Here is a 15,000-nt window from a genome sequence, read left to right as displayed (position 1 = left end):
TATAATAGAATATTATATATATATTATTTTTAATTTTAATATTATATATATATTTTAATATATATTTATATAATTATAAAATTTTTTTTATATATATATAATTAATATATATATATATTTATATATATAAATTTATATTTATATTATTAATTATATAAAATATATATATATTATATTATTATATATATATATATATAATTTATAATTTAATATATATATATATATTTTTTATATATATATATATAGATATATATTATATTTATATTTAATATAATATTTTAAGTTAAAATATATTATATATATATATATTTATCTATATATATTATATATTTTTTTTATAATATATATTTTTTATTTATTATATTATATATATTATTTATATTTATATTATTATTATTATTATATATATTTTTATATTTATATTATATTTTATATATTTATATTTAAAATATAATATATATTTATTTTTATATATATATATTTATATTTATATATATTATATTTATTATATTATATATATATATTTTTAATTTTTATTTAAAATTATAATATATATATATTTATATTTATATATATAAAATTTATATTTATATTTATATTATATAAAATATTTATATTTATATTTATATTATATTATATTTATATTTATATATATATTTATATTTTATTTATATATATAATATTTATATTTATATTTTATATATATATTTTTTATTTATTTTTATATAATTTATATTTATATTAATATATTTATTTTTATAATTATATTTATTAATATATTTTTATTTATATATATATATTTTATATATTTGTGTGTGTGTGTGTGTGGTGTGTGTGTGTGTGTGTGTGTGTGTGTGTGTGTGTGTGTGTGTGTGTGTGTGTGTGTGTGTGTGTATCTGTATCTTTATATATTATATATATTTATATTTATATATATTAATAATGATAAAGATATTATGGTAATTTGGGGGCAGGCATTATCATGTTCTGAGAAAATAAAAACAAACACAATGTTCTGACGTGTTTGTTTCGTGGTCATTTTATTTCTGCTGCCAAAGTAAAAAAAAATGTGTTTAAGATATATCCACATAGACAAAGTGTGAAATATTGAAATTAGAAAACAAGTTTTCTTAAATCAGATGCAGAAATTTATTCATTGTCAAAATTATTAGTGTTTTTAATATAGAAAAGAGTGAAATATTTTTCACCATTCAATCCTATAGAATGCAGCAAAACTCTGAACCAAAAATGTTCAAAAGGTACTTCATTTTCTCATTGAGTGAGCCTAATTACACTACACAGCCAGTTTTCAATTTGTTGAATATGAATATATAGAGAACGATATTGAGTTAGTAACTTAGAAATGATAAGAACAAAGATGTATCCATATGATTCCTGACTTTAAACATGTGTTGAACAAAGATTTAAAAACTGTTGCTGATGTGTTGTTCTTTCTTTTCTAGCCACCTGACTGGAGAACTGCAAGAAGAAGTGACGTATGCAGAGCCTGTTCTAGTTCCTCAGACACTCAATAAACCTGTAAACCTCATGCTTAACATGTCCCCCAAAGCTACTCTGAAGACTCCTGGTTCAAATACCCCCGGAGCCAATGTGGGGACGTTAGGTGCCCCCATGGGACCATCCCTAGGGCTTCCTACCACTGGGGTATCAGCTGGACCCCATGACATCCCACTGCATTATACCCCGGAGTCATATTCAACCCACGGCACTCTGCGCTCCTCGGAGAAATATGGAACCCGGGGACGTGACCACCGACCACGAGACTATGATCACAGGCTGGTGGATGGATACTCGACCACCCGCTCTGTCAAGAAGGTGTACCTGTGAGATGCTTGCCCCACCGAGCCCAGCCTACCTGGAAGGGCACTCGAGCCTCCCTCTTTATGTTCGGCATTCGAGTCATAGCCTCACCATAGCTTTGCATTTTGCCAGAAGCGCATGGGTGGGCTGGTAAGTGTGGGCTTTGGGGAGAGACAGAATAAGCGGGAACTCTAGGAGAACCCTGCATGAAGAGTCCTGATCTACTCCCCACTCACCACCAGTATTATGTACATACCACCCTAGTGCCAAGAGACCACTTCTTCTCCTTTGGTAAATCTCTTGTAATCAAAGTATTCCATAGGTAGTGTCAGGTAAATCAAATCCTTGAGTAATAAGACACTGCTCACAGTACTTGTTGTGACACTTAGAAAGCATGAGAAGACATAGGGTGTAAGAAGTGACTTAGTTAAAAGTAGAGACATTATTCAGTAATATTAATTGCAAGGAAATGCTAAAGGGCTCGGCTTTGGATATCGATAGAACTTTAGAGGAATCTGGAAAAAAAAACTTTTGTAGCCCTAATTAGTGAAGAACACTGTGAAATGAGTAAGATAATGTGTTGATATGGAAATACAATACTGATATAGGACCCCTATTTCATTTCCTGTCTTGATCAAACTGTATCTGTGCAGTCATCCAGGATAACTGATACAAAAGATTCTAAGGGCAAGTTGTTGTAACATACTTGTTATATGGACATTAGGAATGCTTGATGGATTTATGATATTAATAACTGACAATTCCAAGGATAATGACTGTACAGACTTTAATGATTATGATTGTCAATGAACAATGTTGATATAGTCACTGGTGTTTGATACAGATGCCCATTATTTTTTAGTAATGTTAAGAAAAATGAGTTAAAACACCAAAACTTATACAATTTGATTGGTGGTTGTAATGAACATATAGTTTTACCCATCTTGTTATGATTTTTGTAATGCAGATAAATATAAACAAATGATTTGATAATTGTGTGTATCAACAAATATAATCAAGACTTTTTACAACTTGACAGAAGACTTGTGCAGAATTATAGGCTCGTGTACTATGGTTGTTGTAATCTGGTAACACAGCCTGTTCTTGTGCGTCTCTCTAATGTAACTGTTGTATAGGGCCTGTGATAAGTGAACTTGCTTGGACACTCAGCATCACAACTGTATGTAAGTCATTCATGTGGGCTCAATCACACCTCTGCTCTTGTCTAGTATATATGCTATGTAATATATTTCCTGATCCTGTTGCTATAATACTCTCATAGGAAAAAAACAAAAAAAGTGGTGAATGAATAAAATTTGCTCCAAATCCTTCTGTCACAGACTCAACTCTGACAACGTTTATTTAGACTTTGGATAATCTGTATATAACGTACTCTTGTCCATTGTAGAAGTATTTAAGATAAGTAGTAGGATCAGTGATTTAGAGCCTTTGATACAGATTCTATAAGGCTTATGCTCCTCACAAAGGAAGCAACTCATTTAAGTTTATTAGTAATTACTGATCTTTTCACAGTGTTGAATTGACAGTCGTATTTCCAAAGATACACCATGTCTGACAAGGAAAATGAATAAACAATTACAAGCAGAAGCAGGTCGGCTTTATTCTTCCCAATTTGGATTGTAATTTTAAATCAGACATTGATATGGACTCACCTTTTTTTGGGTACAGAATTGATAAATGTGGAAACTTTGAAAGACGATGAGTGGAACAGAAAAGGATCAAAGTCCCATCTGCTTTTGTGTGTAATTTAATGAAAGTGAGTTTGGTCATGGTGATTCTTGCAGATTAAACTACTTATATATTTTTTCCTTCAGAACTTCTTTTTTTTTCATTATTATTTCTCAATGTGCAATGAACTTTTGTAACATTTTATGTTATCATTATGGAAGACAGTATTGATTATTTCTACCTCTCACATGATATGGAAGAGGCACAAATAGGCACAAAGTGTTGGTGCTTTCTTGAGGTCCTTTCCCACTTTAGTTCTTGTTTTTGGATGTTGTGATGGAAGGTATGTAAATCAGTTAAATCCATTTTTACCTTTTTTTCTTTCATAATAATCACCTCAGTCATGGGTAGAGTTGATATCTGAACTGATTTAAGGAGTAAATACACTTGCTATGTAATGTGTATATGTATATATGAAAAGTACACACACACACCAAAGCAACACAGACTCACCTATAAATGGCAGTATGTATGCTTTAAGTACATGTTGAGGTGATGAGTTTCAAATAGTTTTTTGGGATAACAGCATTTCATTAAAGAAAATGTGTGAATTTCACCTATGACTTTTATTGGATTTTAACTACACATGTTTTTCAAATTTCTTTTTTCATTTTTTTCTTTGTTTGAAAGATTGAAGCTTATGATTTTAATGCCTTTCTCAGAGACATATGATGAAATTCATATTTTTTCTATAAATCATACAGGTTCTCCCATATTGCTCTCTCCCAATCACATCTAAGTCAACAAGCACAGTCACGTGTAGTCTCCAGCTACCTTCCAAGTGAATGGATTTAATGAGAGCATACAGAAGAATAAACTCATTAAAAACACAATGAAGTGTTTTTATATGAACACCAGATGTGATTTAGATCATGTAACACAAACACACACACAAACACAAATGTAAACAAACACACAGATACAAACAGAAGTGCACAACAAACCTCAATGTATCTTTAGAGCTGTCCAATCTGATGTACTGTCACCTGGCATTCAGAATGCTGCATCAATAAAAGAGTTAGGTGCAACAGGCAAATATTTTATAACTTATGCTCTCTGGCAGCAGTTGGAATAACTGTCCAGTTTGCAATGACATGTGCCTCATCTTCATCTTTTTGCCCAGCTTGCACGGAAAGTTCCATGTAGACTTTTCTGCTCTTGATGTAGAAAAAGGAAAGAGTTTCTGTATTCTGAGTATGCAAGAACATTTCTGTCACCCAGTCTTTGTAAATCACAAATTGAAAAGACACCTTAGGAACCCTGTTTCCAGCTAGAATTTTCAAAATTTCTTGATCTGGATTTTTGTTTTAGGTTGGACAGCACTGACATACAGTGACACAAAATATACCACTCAAGAATTACATTCCACTGCAGTCTTTATTGACTTTTGACTGACTTGTTTACCTTCCTTTCATACTCTTTATCTTCTCACATTATTGTTTATTTACAAGGAACCCTTGTTTTTATTCTCAGTGTCATTACCGATGAATACCATGTATCTCATTCTAGGTCCAAAACTGTAAGGCTTTAGAAGTACAGATTAATGATAAGGAATGATTTTTACATGGCACAGCAGTAGAAAAGTTGCTGTACAGAATTGCTTTATGGTGGCCGTGTAGTGTGGGTGTTGCTTGTGACTGTAAAGACTGAGATAGCAAGCTGGTATGTAAAGTTCTGGTATGAAGCGTTCAATGACTTACTCCCTTCACACCATCCTCTCCAGTGGAACCCTACAAGCTCTCTCTTCCTAAGCTACTTTTGCCGCCGGGCTGTATATCTAATACTGGGAATCATGAAGTATTTAGTAAATATTTAATGCAGAGCTCTGTTTTGAGATGGTAAGTCATGGTTTGTATATTTAACAAGGTCCAAGTATAATTTTAGATTAACTTGTGATGCTTTATTTTTTCTCAGTTTGGAATGAAATGAAATTTTTACATTTTTGATTATGATTATGAACTGAATAAGCGCCTTTGGTGAAATAATTCTGTAGAAGATAGAATGACAATTTCTCAATTTGTAATAGAAAGACTCAGTCCCCTTGTATTTCACATGTAAGAATATCAGGGTTTTAATTATATGTAATTTTTATAAGTGTTTTTATGAAAGAATTATTCAAGGTGATTTTTGTTTCCAAATAAGGGTAAGACTAGAATGATAAAAGATACACATTGAATGTGTAAGAATCTCAAATATTGCTTTGGTGTAATGTTGGAGATAAGCAGAAAAGAGGAATCCAGTGCAAAGGCAGATTTGAAAGTGTATATACAAAACAGTCTTTGATCATCTTAGTGATCCTTACTATGTTATATCAGTAAGCAAGCTTCATTTACAGTATCTCAATACATGTTTAAGGTATATACAAGATTATTTGTGTAATGGTTATGAAGTTTTTCTTTTAAAGGCATGATGTAAATATTCACACACCAAATAAATAAAAAAGGTTATTCATGGTCAACATTGTGAAATGCATGAGAAGTGATGAATCTTTTCTCATTGATAATGTCATGAGTTACTTTTTTTAACATTCCAAGTATATGTGGACATAACCTAGAGATGTAACTTTTCTGAGTTTGGAGTCAGTACTTTCATCATCTTTGGTGGTTTTCTTGTTTTATCTCGTGTACATTTCAATCTAGTTTGTAAATATTTATCCTTAGTGATCCTTTTCGTCTTGCCACTCTTACCTGATGCTCTTGAGACATGCCCACACAGAAGGAATTCAACGTTTATATTTGCCATCATTTATGGCTGTTATCAGTGAGAAGATTGTCATTGAGATTATCATTGTTTGTGCCATTTTTTTTTTGTCTATGCAGGAAGACCTCCATTTATTACACTGTGGGTGAGTAATTATACTGCTGTTGCATTATTTGTGATGATTTTGTAAAGGTCATTTTGTTTAAGCCAAGTATATTTAACCTTTTATGCAAGTAATATAAAACAAGTGTATTTTGGTGATAAAATAAGGTGCACTCTGCTTATCCATTAATATTAGAATACTGATAAATGCACACATGGGCATTGAATGATCAGAACAAGTCATGCATCCATTATGTAATGTTTGATACATTTTAAGTGAATTATATGCTTTCCATTTACTGCATCCTGAAGTAATAAATGGCAGTATTACTGTAGTAACATCCTTGTATTGTCTTCTTTCAAGGGATATGTAATAATGTACTGTAAACCTTGAATTCATTATCTACAAAATTATTGAGTAATGAGTAGGGACTATAGTGTAACTTTGTAAATTATGAGTAAATTGTCAGTTTAAAAGAAAATATAATAGTGCAGTAATGAAAGAGGTATAATAATTAGCCAAGTCTTAGAAGCCTCATAGCTCTCCCTCTTTGTTAGTGGAGACCCGGCGGCTTGTCACACACTTTTTCCTTCCCTCGGTAAACGCTTCCCATGCCCCTCCCTGCGCCCTGCGCACCAACACACCATCATTGTTATAATAAAATGTGCATTTATGGAATGGTTTCATTAACCTTCATTTTCTTGGGGATATTTATTTTGTTATAATATTTGTTTTCCAATCTGAAGTTGACTGTATTAAGGTAAGCTGTACCAGTTGTTGTTGTTATAATAATTATATTAATAATAAGGAGAATGATAATATAATCATTATTATTATTAATGTTGATAATAATAATAATAATAAAATCATATCATCACAAACAATACTAGTTTTATGAATAATACTCACTATTGACTTTTTTTTATTATTGCCATCATGATCATAATCAGTCATCATCATCAACAACCAGCTTGTCACAATTATCAGTGTTTTTATTGTTCATCACTTGCAGACATTTTTACTGTTTATTATTTATGAAGAAACTATTGTTGCCACCGCCACCACAGCTGTTCCCCATCATTATCTTCATCTTCATTCTCCATCATCTTCATCTTTTTCATCTTCTCCTCCTCCTCTTTCATCAACCATCATCTTCATCAACCATCTTCTTCATCAACCATCTTCTTCATCAACCATCTTCTTCATCAACCATCTTCTTCATCAACCATCCTCATCCTCATCAACCATCATCTTCGTCAACCATCCTCATCCTCACCAACCATCATCATCCTCACCAACCATCCTCATCCTCACCAACCATCCTCATCCTCACCAACCATCCTCATCCTCACCAACCATCATCATCCTCACCAACCATCCTCCTCCTCACCAACCATCATCATCAACCATCCTCATCCTCACCAACCATCATCATCCTCACCAACCATCATCATCCTCACCAACCATCATCATCCTCACCAACCATCATCATCCTCACCAACCATCATCATCCTCACCAACCATCATCATCCTCACCAACCATCATCATCCTCACCAACCATCATCATCCTCACCAACCATCCTCCTCCTCACCAACCATCATCAATCCTTTTTTGGAATGTATACATGCTAATTCATGCCTGAGGCCTTGTATTATTCAATTAGTTCGTTTATTTTTCACATAATATTCCTTCACATAATATTTAACCTTGAGTTAATTTTTTCCTCAATGATTATGAATTTTAGTAAAATGTGAACCATAGATATTTCCTCTCCTCTTTCTTTAGTTTAGAGTAAAACATTTTAAACCCTTAGATGAGCCCGAAATTTTATATTAGTTCATATTAATTCCTTTTCCCAAGAAAGGTCTTCGTTCATTACGAATTAACCGAATAAGCAAAAGGAAATCGACAAGTAGTGAGGTGTAACTTGCTGGTTTCTCTTTCTTACTAGAAATGGAGTTGAAATTCGCCTTATAAATATATACAATTTTTTTTTCATTTTTATATCCTAGAAATTTAAATGATCTCAATATGAAATGTGTAGGTTCCTTTAAAGTAGAATTAGCCTATTTTTCATAACCCAGATACAAATTACCACATTACGCAGACTGAAATTGTGTTAATGGACGTCAATAATTAGCTCCTGGTAGGAGACATGGATTAGCAACGAGAGAACAGACCTACACGAATCATCTCAAAATGGTTAGTGGTCAAAAAGCAAAATAAATGTACATCAAAAGCCATGTAACACCATGGAATAGGTAAAGAGGGGGGGGGGGGTTAATTATTAGGTGCAACACGTAAGCGGTCGTACAGCAGTAGGGTGGTACTGGAAAGAGTAAAGATAGGTAAAGGTGGAGAGGATGAGTAAATGTGATAAGATAGGAATAAGCAAAGAGGGAATTATATCAAATTAAAAATATATATGCGTCTAAGGAAGGAGAATAAGTTTTAAAAGAAGAAAGGACATTGTTTTACAGTACGCAAGTTATTGGTGAGATTTGACAAAGATTGCCAGCGGGCAAGAAGAAAGGCCATAAAAGCGGGGGTATTAATCCGTGGCTGGAATACGTGAGAAACGGGTTGGTGTGAAGCGGTCACAGGCGTAGCGTGCTATAGTATCTGCCTGTTCATTGCCTGGGATTCCAACATGGCTGGGCACCCAGCCAAACCTGACAGTTATGTGGGGGTGTAGACAGGTAGAACAACCAGAAGGGAAAAGGAAGGCGAAAAGAATACTGCTAAGCCAGCACCGAATAGGGTTTTTGAACCATCAATGTAAACATGAATACTGGAGGCCACTAATATTGGATGGATGGCCCGGGCAAAGCTAGACTCGCTCACTTGTCGGAAGGACCAAAAAGCTGTAGCTTCCATGCCCCGGGAAGTCCGGCGGTAGGCAACACACACAGCACTCCATGAGCTCCGCTCTCTCATTTGAACTCCGTTCTGCTCATTCGCTATAGATCTTTAAGAATCAAATTCGATATCTTGTTTTATGGGTCATGGCTATGGGGGAAATAACGGTGGAGACCGTTTATCGGAGATTACTAAATAAATATAATTACTTTTAGTCTCTCAAATAAACAATTTTTTCATTGGAAGGATAGGATGGAAAAATAGAAACATGAATAACTTTTTATTTTATTGTAGAAAATATGAACATTATGAAGCTTGGATATTTTATAATTTAGCATTAACGATTCAATAATTTTTCTACACTAAAGAATGGCCTATTTTAAACACCAGAAATATAAGTCTTGATGAACTAGAAGTTTGGAAGTATACATCTATGAAAGTTGGTATTTGAAAGCAACCTTTAACCATAATTAGATAACGCATCTTTAATGAATGACTACTTGAAACTGCACTTTTACACACTGACAGACACACATGTACTCTTAATTACATAACATAACACTCGGACGCCTTCCACAGTCTCGCATGCACATGGTTTCCGATCCCGTATTCGAACGGTGGCAGTCTACCCCCAAAGGTAAGGTGGTGATGGTGATGATAATGACGGTGGTGGTGGTGATTGTGGTGATGGTGATAATGATGACGGTGGTGATGGTGATGACGGTGATAATGATGATTGTAATAGTAATGGTAATGGTGGTGATAATGATAGTAATGATGATAATTATTAATGATTGACGATGATGATATCAACAACAATAATGAAATTAATAATAATTAAAATAATAATAATGGCAATAATAATAACAATCATTAACAATAATAAAAATGGTAGCAACGATTTATTTTTCAGCGGCTAATCCTACACAATTTACTAGCCTAGATGCTCAATTATATGAAGCTTGAGAAGACAGTATCTAATGAGACGGTTAGCAGGCTATATAGCTATAGTTTAAATCTAGCGAAGACCGGCAATAGCAAGTAAAAACAAGGGTTATACTGTCGGCAAACCTCAACACACGAGGGTAATATTCCAACTAACCTGAAAGATCAAAAATGAGAACCACACGAGGAACAAAACCGTCTTCCTGAGTTTATACGAAGAGGAGCGAGTGTGGTTTGAATTATGCATATCGTTTATCGAGATGGGATATCTTTCATGCAAGTCTTTGGCATCGTGTTAGATCGACGAATTACAAATACGCACATATGAATAATATGAATTCATAATATGAATTTTAAAAGTTTTGGTGAAAATAATGTTTAACTCGCTTAGTTTTTATTACCTTTTCTTTTGTGAGCATTGTATTTGCTTATTATACATAATAGAAATATTATATAATAATTTGAACCTAATCTAAAGAATGGCTAGACGAATATTAAGGTATATTGTCAACACAGCGTGGGATTTTCAAAAAATCTTATGAAAGTCCAAGCTTTAAAGTTCGAAACATGTAATACTTTTAAGGCTTCGTCGTTTAAGAAATAAACCCCTTGTATATTGCATAGCATCAGTCAGTATCAATACCATTTATTTCTTCACTCATTATTGTCATTTTATCACTTATTCTCTGTTGCTTTTTGTTGCCTACCTACCTTCCGAAATTCACAATACATGTTTCTCAAACTCCTTCGTTAAGATTGCATCAATATTAGAAATCTTCGCACATTTGGACTGCAGGCCCTTCTTACTAACTTCTTCGAGGTCCTCCTGCAGTGAGGTTAAGAGACCACGCAGTGAATCTCCTAGTTGATGTCGCTCCCATGCATCGAACACCGCCTGTGGATATATATGAAAGAATATTTGTAATAAAAAAAAACACACCGAAATTATGGTTTGGTGGTCGGTGGTTTAAAAAAAGAGTGTGATTGCAGTAAAATTCGAAAACGCACCTATAAAATATTTCTAATCTGGAATGTCCATACGCAAAGAATAATTAAAAAAGAAGATATAATTACATATGATATAATACAATGCAATGCAATACTCATTGTATCCGTGTGGGGGCTTAGGAGACGGATACTGAGACCCAATGCTGGGGATCACCCCTGCCCTGTCATTTTTCCTCCCCTCTTCGTTTCTCTCACTTTTACTATCTGTTTCCTATGGTGCAAGAGCCGTATTGAAAAAATGAAAGGCTGATTTTGTGCCAGTCATGAACAGCCTGAGGGAGCTATGGGCACGGTATTCCCCTGTTTAGTTATCTAGCCCTTACCCCTCAAGGAAACCCTGAGGGATGGACTGTTTCTCTCCCTAACATACTCTAGGCTTATCATGGCCAATAATGAAGACTTGGTACCATTATTAGGGGCAATATGGCTTGCCCTTCATCAAACAGCCCCACCGATTCAAATTCTCCCGGTTCCACGACTCCAGGCTCCCCCTTAACCACGACTCTGAACACTGCTACTACTATCCTCTCCTCAATCCTTGCTATCGCATCATCCACCCAGGCCAATGCTCAACCTCCAGGAGACATTCCTCCTCTCCCAACATCCTCTACCACATTTTCCACTCCCACAACTTTCTTCATCAACTACTCCATCCTCTCTTATTACTACTCTACAACTTTACCTTACTTTACTTTACCTCTCCACAATACTACCTCTCTCAACACTACTCCCCCTTCGACATGCATTCGTCCTTCTACTACTACCGATCGTTCCCGTCTCGTCACAGTTACATCCAAATCCTAAGCTAAAGCATTATCAACCCTGACAGACTTCACTGGCAAACCCATTCCTGCCCAACCTCATCCCTCCCTCAATACTTGTACCGGAACTATCTCCATCTCCCCAACAAACTTCCCTGTCTACGACATGGCCTGCCTCATGGACTATGATGCAGTATCAGTACAATGCTACACCATCCCCCTAGAGGCGGTCGTAAGTCCACCACCAATATTGCCAAGATTACTTTCCGTAGACATGACCTCCCCTTCAATGTTTACAATGACAGAGAAACCCTTCCTGTTCTACCATATCAACCTCCCCATGTCAGTGTCAGAACTGTTGACGTCTAGACCATCCTGCCAAACACTGCCGTTCCACAGCCCGATGCCTTCTATGTGCCCAACCTGGTCATAATCGATCAAACTGCTCTGCACAGTCACGCACATATGCCAACTGTGTCGGCTCCCATAATATATTTTAAAGGGGCTGCCCTACCTACAAGTTTGAGTCTGAAGTGATAACTCTCAGATTCAGACTTGGCCCCACTCTACGCGAAGACAGACAAGAAACACGTCGGCTAGGTTTCTCTCTCAGTCCCTACTCCAATAATCGCTCTGCCCCTCCCCTCTCCTTCCAAGAGGTTTCTACATCCCCAGCATCTCTTCCTCATCCAACTTTTACCCCTCCACTCTCCCAGTCAAATTCTTTTGCCATTCTAAATCCAGACACTCCAGTCTTCTTCCAGACACTCCAGTCTCTGGGGAAGGAGTGACACTCCAGTCACTCCTTCCCCAGTACCCAACACTCTTCCTCCTCACCCAACTCATCGCACAAGACAAGCTAAACGCTCCATCCCATCTCCTACTCCATCCTCTTCGTCAACCTCCCCCTCCACCCCTCAAACATCTGTTCCCTCTTCTCCCTCCCATAAGAAAACCTTGGTTTCTCTGACTTCCCCAACCGACTGCACTGCAGAAACTCTCGAAGACATTCAAAACTATCTAATCACGGCCCAAGATAACATACCAACACCTCAACCAACCTCCAAGCTCTCTACTCCCATTCCTTCTGCACTCAAAGTAACTACCGACACCCATCCTCCTCTTACTCATGTTCCCCAGACACCCCTTCCTCCTACTCCCTCCCAACACATCTCATTCCCCCCTGCTTCAGCCGCGTTATCCCCCCTCCTAACCCACTATCCCTCCCGCTTCCCCCTGGATGTGACCCTTTGTCACAGCAGCCCCTTTCCCTAGATTCTCTCTCTCCTGACATTCTTTCTGAATTTGTGATGTAATTGTCCTTATACCCCTTTCTCCTTTGCTAATCCCTGTCTTACTCTACGGACATTTTTGCAGAATCCCACACATCTTCGTTTGTCAACTTTGTTCAAATCGCCCTTGTCATTCCCTACCTTCTTGATCTACTATACGACTTCTGACGTGTAGCACATAATCATCAATTAACCATCTCTTTGCCATTTTCTATAGTGCTATATGACCTTTGTTGTTTAGCACATGCATTTTGCTGTGTAAAATACAACACAATACAAAAATCCTTACCTGTAGTTTCCTTTCCGCACCACTGACGAAAACAAGGGCGTTGCCATGCAGAATGGACACGCCGTTGGTGGCTGCCTGAGGGCACATGTTACCCCCCTGAGAACACTGCCATACGCGGTAGTTCCACTCGCACCCCAGTTCATAAAGCTTCTGTGGATGCTGTAATGAGAAATGATGTGTGATAATGCAATATGGAACAAGACCTGTTTCCTCCAGAGGACTTTGTGGGTAACGCTGTTTTATACTGCATTGATATTTGATATGAAACTATATCTCTTACAAAAGAGAAAAAAGAAAAACACGGATGACATTCTATCAGCCCCTCTTTTCCTCCTCCTACAACGCCCAATACTCATACCTTATGAAACAGGATGTTCAGCATGTCTTGATCAGCCAGTTTGATCCTTTGTTTGAAATTGTCAAAGACCTTCATGACAGCCGGCGTCCAACCACCTCCCGGGAAGCTCTTCAAGCGAGTTAGGTTCATGTGCATGATGCCTGCGTTGAGGCCCGACGACCCGTAAAAAGGGATCTGCGAGAGTATTTCCGATGATAAATAAGACTTACAATTCTGTATCTTCTTCATTCGTCTTTATCTTTATTATTGTTTGTCATACTAGCTCGTAAATTCCATATCATTATGTCATAACTGCCTTCAGATTATGGACGTGCAAATCTCTCTCTACCTGTTCTCTTTGTTCGTCTTTTATCAACCTAACACTAACTGGGTGTCTGTCTATCTGTCTCTCTATTGTCTATTTCTCAGTCTCTACCAGTGTATCTCTCACAAAACCTCTGTATCTGCACCAAACGCTGCCTTCACCTTGTTTCTGGTCGAGCCATAGTGATAGAGACAAGGCGCCATCGCAGCCACTTGCTTATCGTTGAATTTTCGGAATTCGGCCCACAAGTCCTCCGGCGGACGAAGGAACACGAGGTCGGTGTCGATGTAAATGGCCGCGTCCAGGTCGGGGAACATGTCCGGCAGGAAGAGCCTCTCCGTGGCGCACACTCGGAACATGTTGCGCATATCCTCCCGTCCCGGAGGGTACCACACGTCGTAGTACTCGAAGGAGAGGCGCTGTTGGTACTCGATGGGCCAGTTCGACGTCGTATTCACTAGCCGCTGGTATAAAGATTTTGAATCTGCAATCACCAGAAACCTGCCGAGATGAAGCGGGAGATGAATAATGTAATGAAGGGAATGTAATGTTGTTAAGGGAAGGGAAGAGGAGGAAAATCGAAACGGAAATTATTTAAAATGTATAATTCTCTATATATCTGACTTTATTTCATAAGAACAAGTAGTTGAACAAGGCAAGATGAATGACTTGATACTTCGAACTCAAAATATCGTCTGATATACATGTACTGGAATCCTTAATTCCTGCTCACACCGTTTTTCAGCGTCTGTCGCAAAGAACCTGCGCATCTGCCTATCAAAGAAAGCTTACCTGAGAAAGGTCGAGGT

The 15,000-nt window shown here is 36.5% G+C and overlaps 2 protein-coding genes across 4 annotated transcripts in view; one reads left to right on the top strand and one right to left on the bottom strand.

Moving 5' to 3' along the window:
* The window catches only part of LOC119579506 (semaphorin-1A-like), a 36,830-nt gene extending 29,784 nt beyond the window's left edge, over nt 1-7,046 (top strand). The window contains exon 14 of one of the 2 annotated variants that reach the window (XM_037927365.1): nt 1,464-7,046. In XM_037927365.1, the coding sequence (XP_037783293.1) occupies nt 1,464-1,848 (385 nt within the window). In that variant the 3' untranslated portion in view covers nt 1,849-7,046. The remainder of the gene's footprint in view (nt 1-1,463) is intronic. The other variant, XM_037927366.1, reaches the window with a different exon arrangement.
* A 3,510-nt stretch (nt 7,047-10,556) lies between these two features.
* The window catches only part of LOC119579505 (glucoside xylosyltransferase 2-like), a 6,526-nt gene continuing 2,082 nt past the window's right edge, over nt 10,557-15,000 (bottom strand). For both annotated transcript variants that reach the window (XM_037927363.1, XM_037927364.1), the window contains exons 5-9: nt 14,984-15,000; nt 14,353-14,692; nt 13,888-14,061; nt 13,530-13,688; nt 10,557-11,074 (exon numbers count right to left, since the gene is read on the bottom strand). The exon at nt 14,984-15,000 is cut by the window's right edge and continues 95 nt beyond it. In XM_037927363.1, the coding sequence (XP_037783291.1) occupies nt 10,901-11,074; nt 13,530-13,688; nt 13,888-14,061; nt 14,353-14,692; nt 14,984-15,000 (864 nt within the window). In that variant the 3' untranslated portion in view covers nt 10,557-10,900. The remainder of the gene's footprint in view (nt 11,075-13,529; nt 13,689-13,887; nt 14,062-14,352; nt 14,693-14,983) is intronic.

This window comes from Penaeus monodon, chromosome 12 (assembly GCF_015228065.2).
Source record: "Penaeus monodon isolate SGIC_2016 chromosome 12, NSTDA_Pmon_1, whole genome shotgun sequence".
NCBI classification, from domain to species: domain Eukaryota; kingdom Metazoa; phylum Arthropoda; class Malacostraca; order Decapoda; family Penaeidae; genus Penaeus; species Penaeus monodon.
The sequence above is the reverse complement of the archived record's forward strand: the minus strand, read 5'-3'. Positions and strand labels throughout refer to the sequence as shown.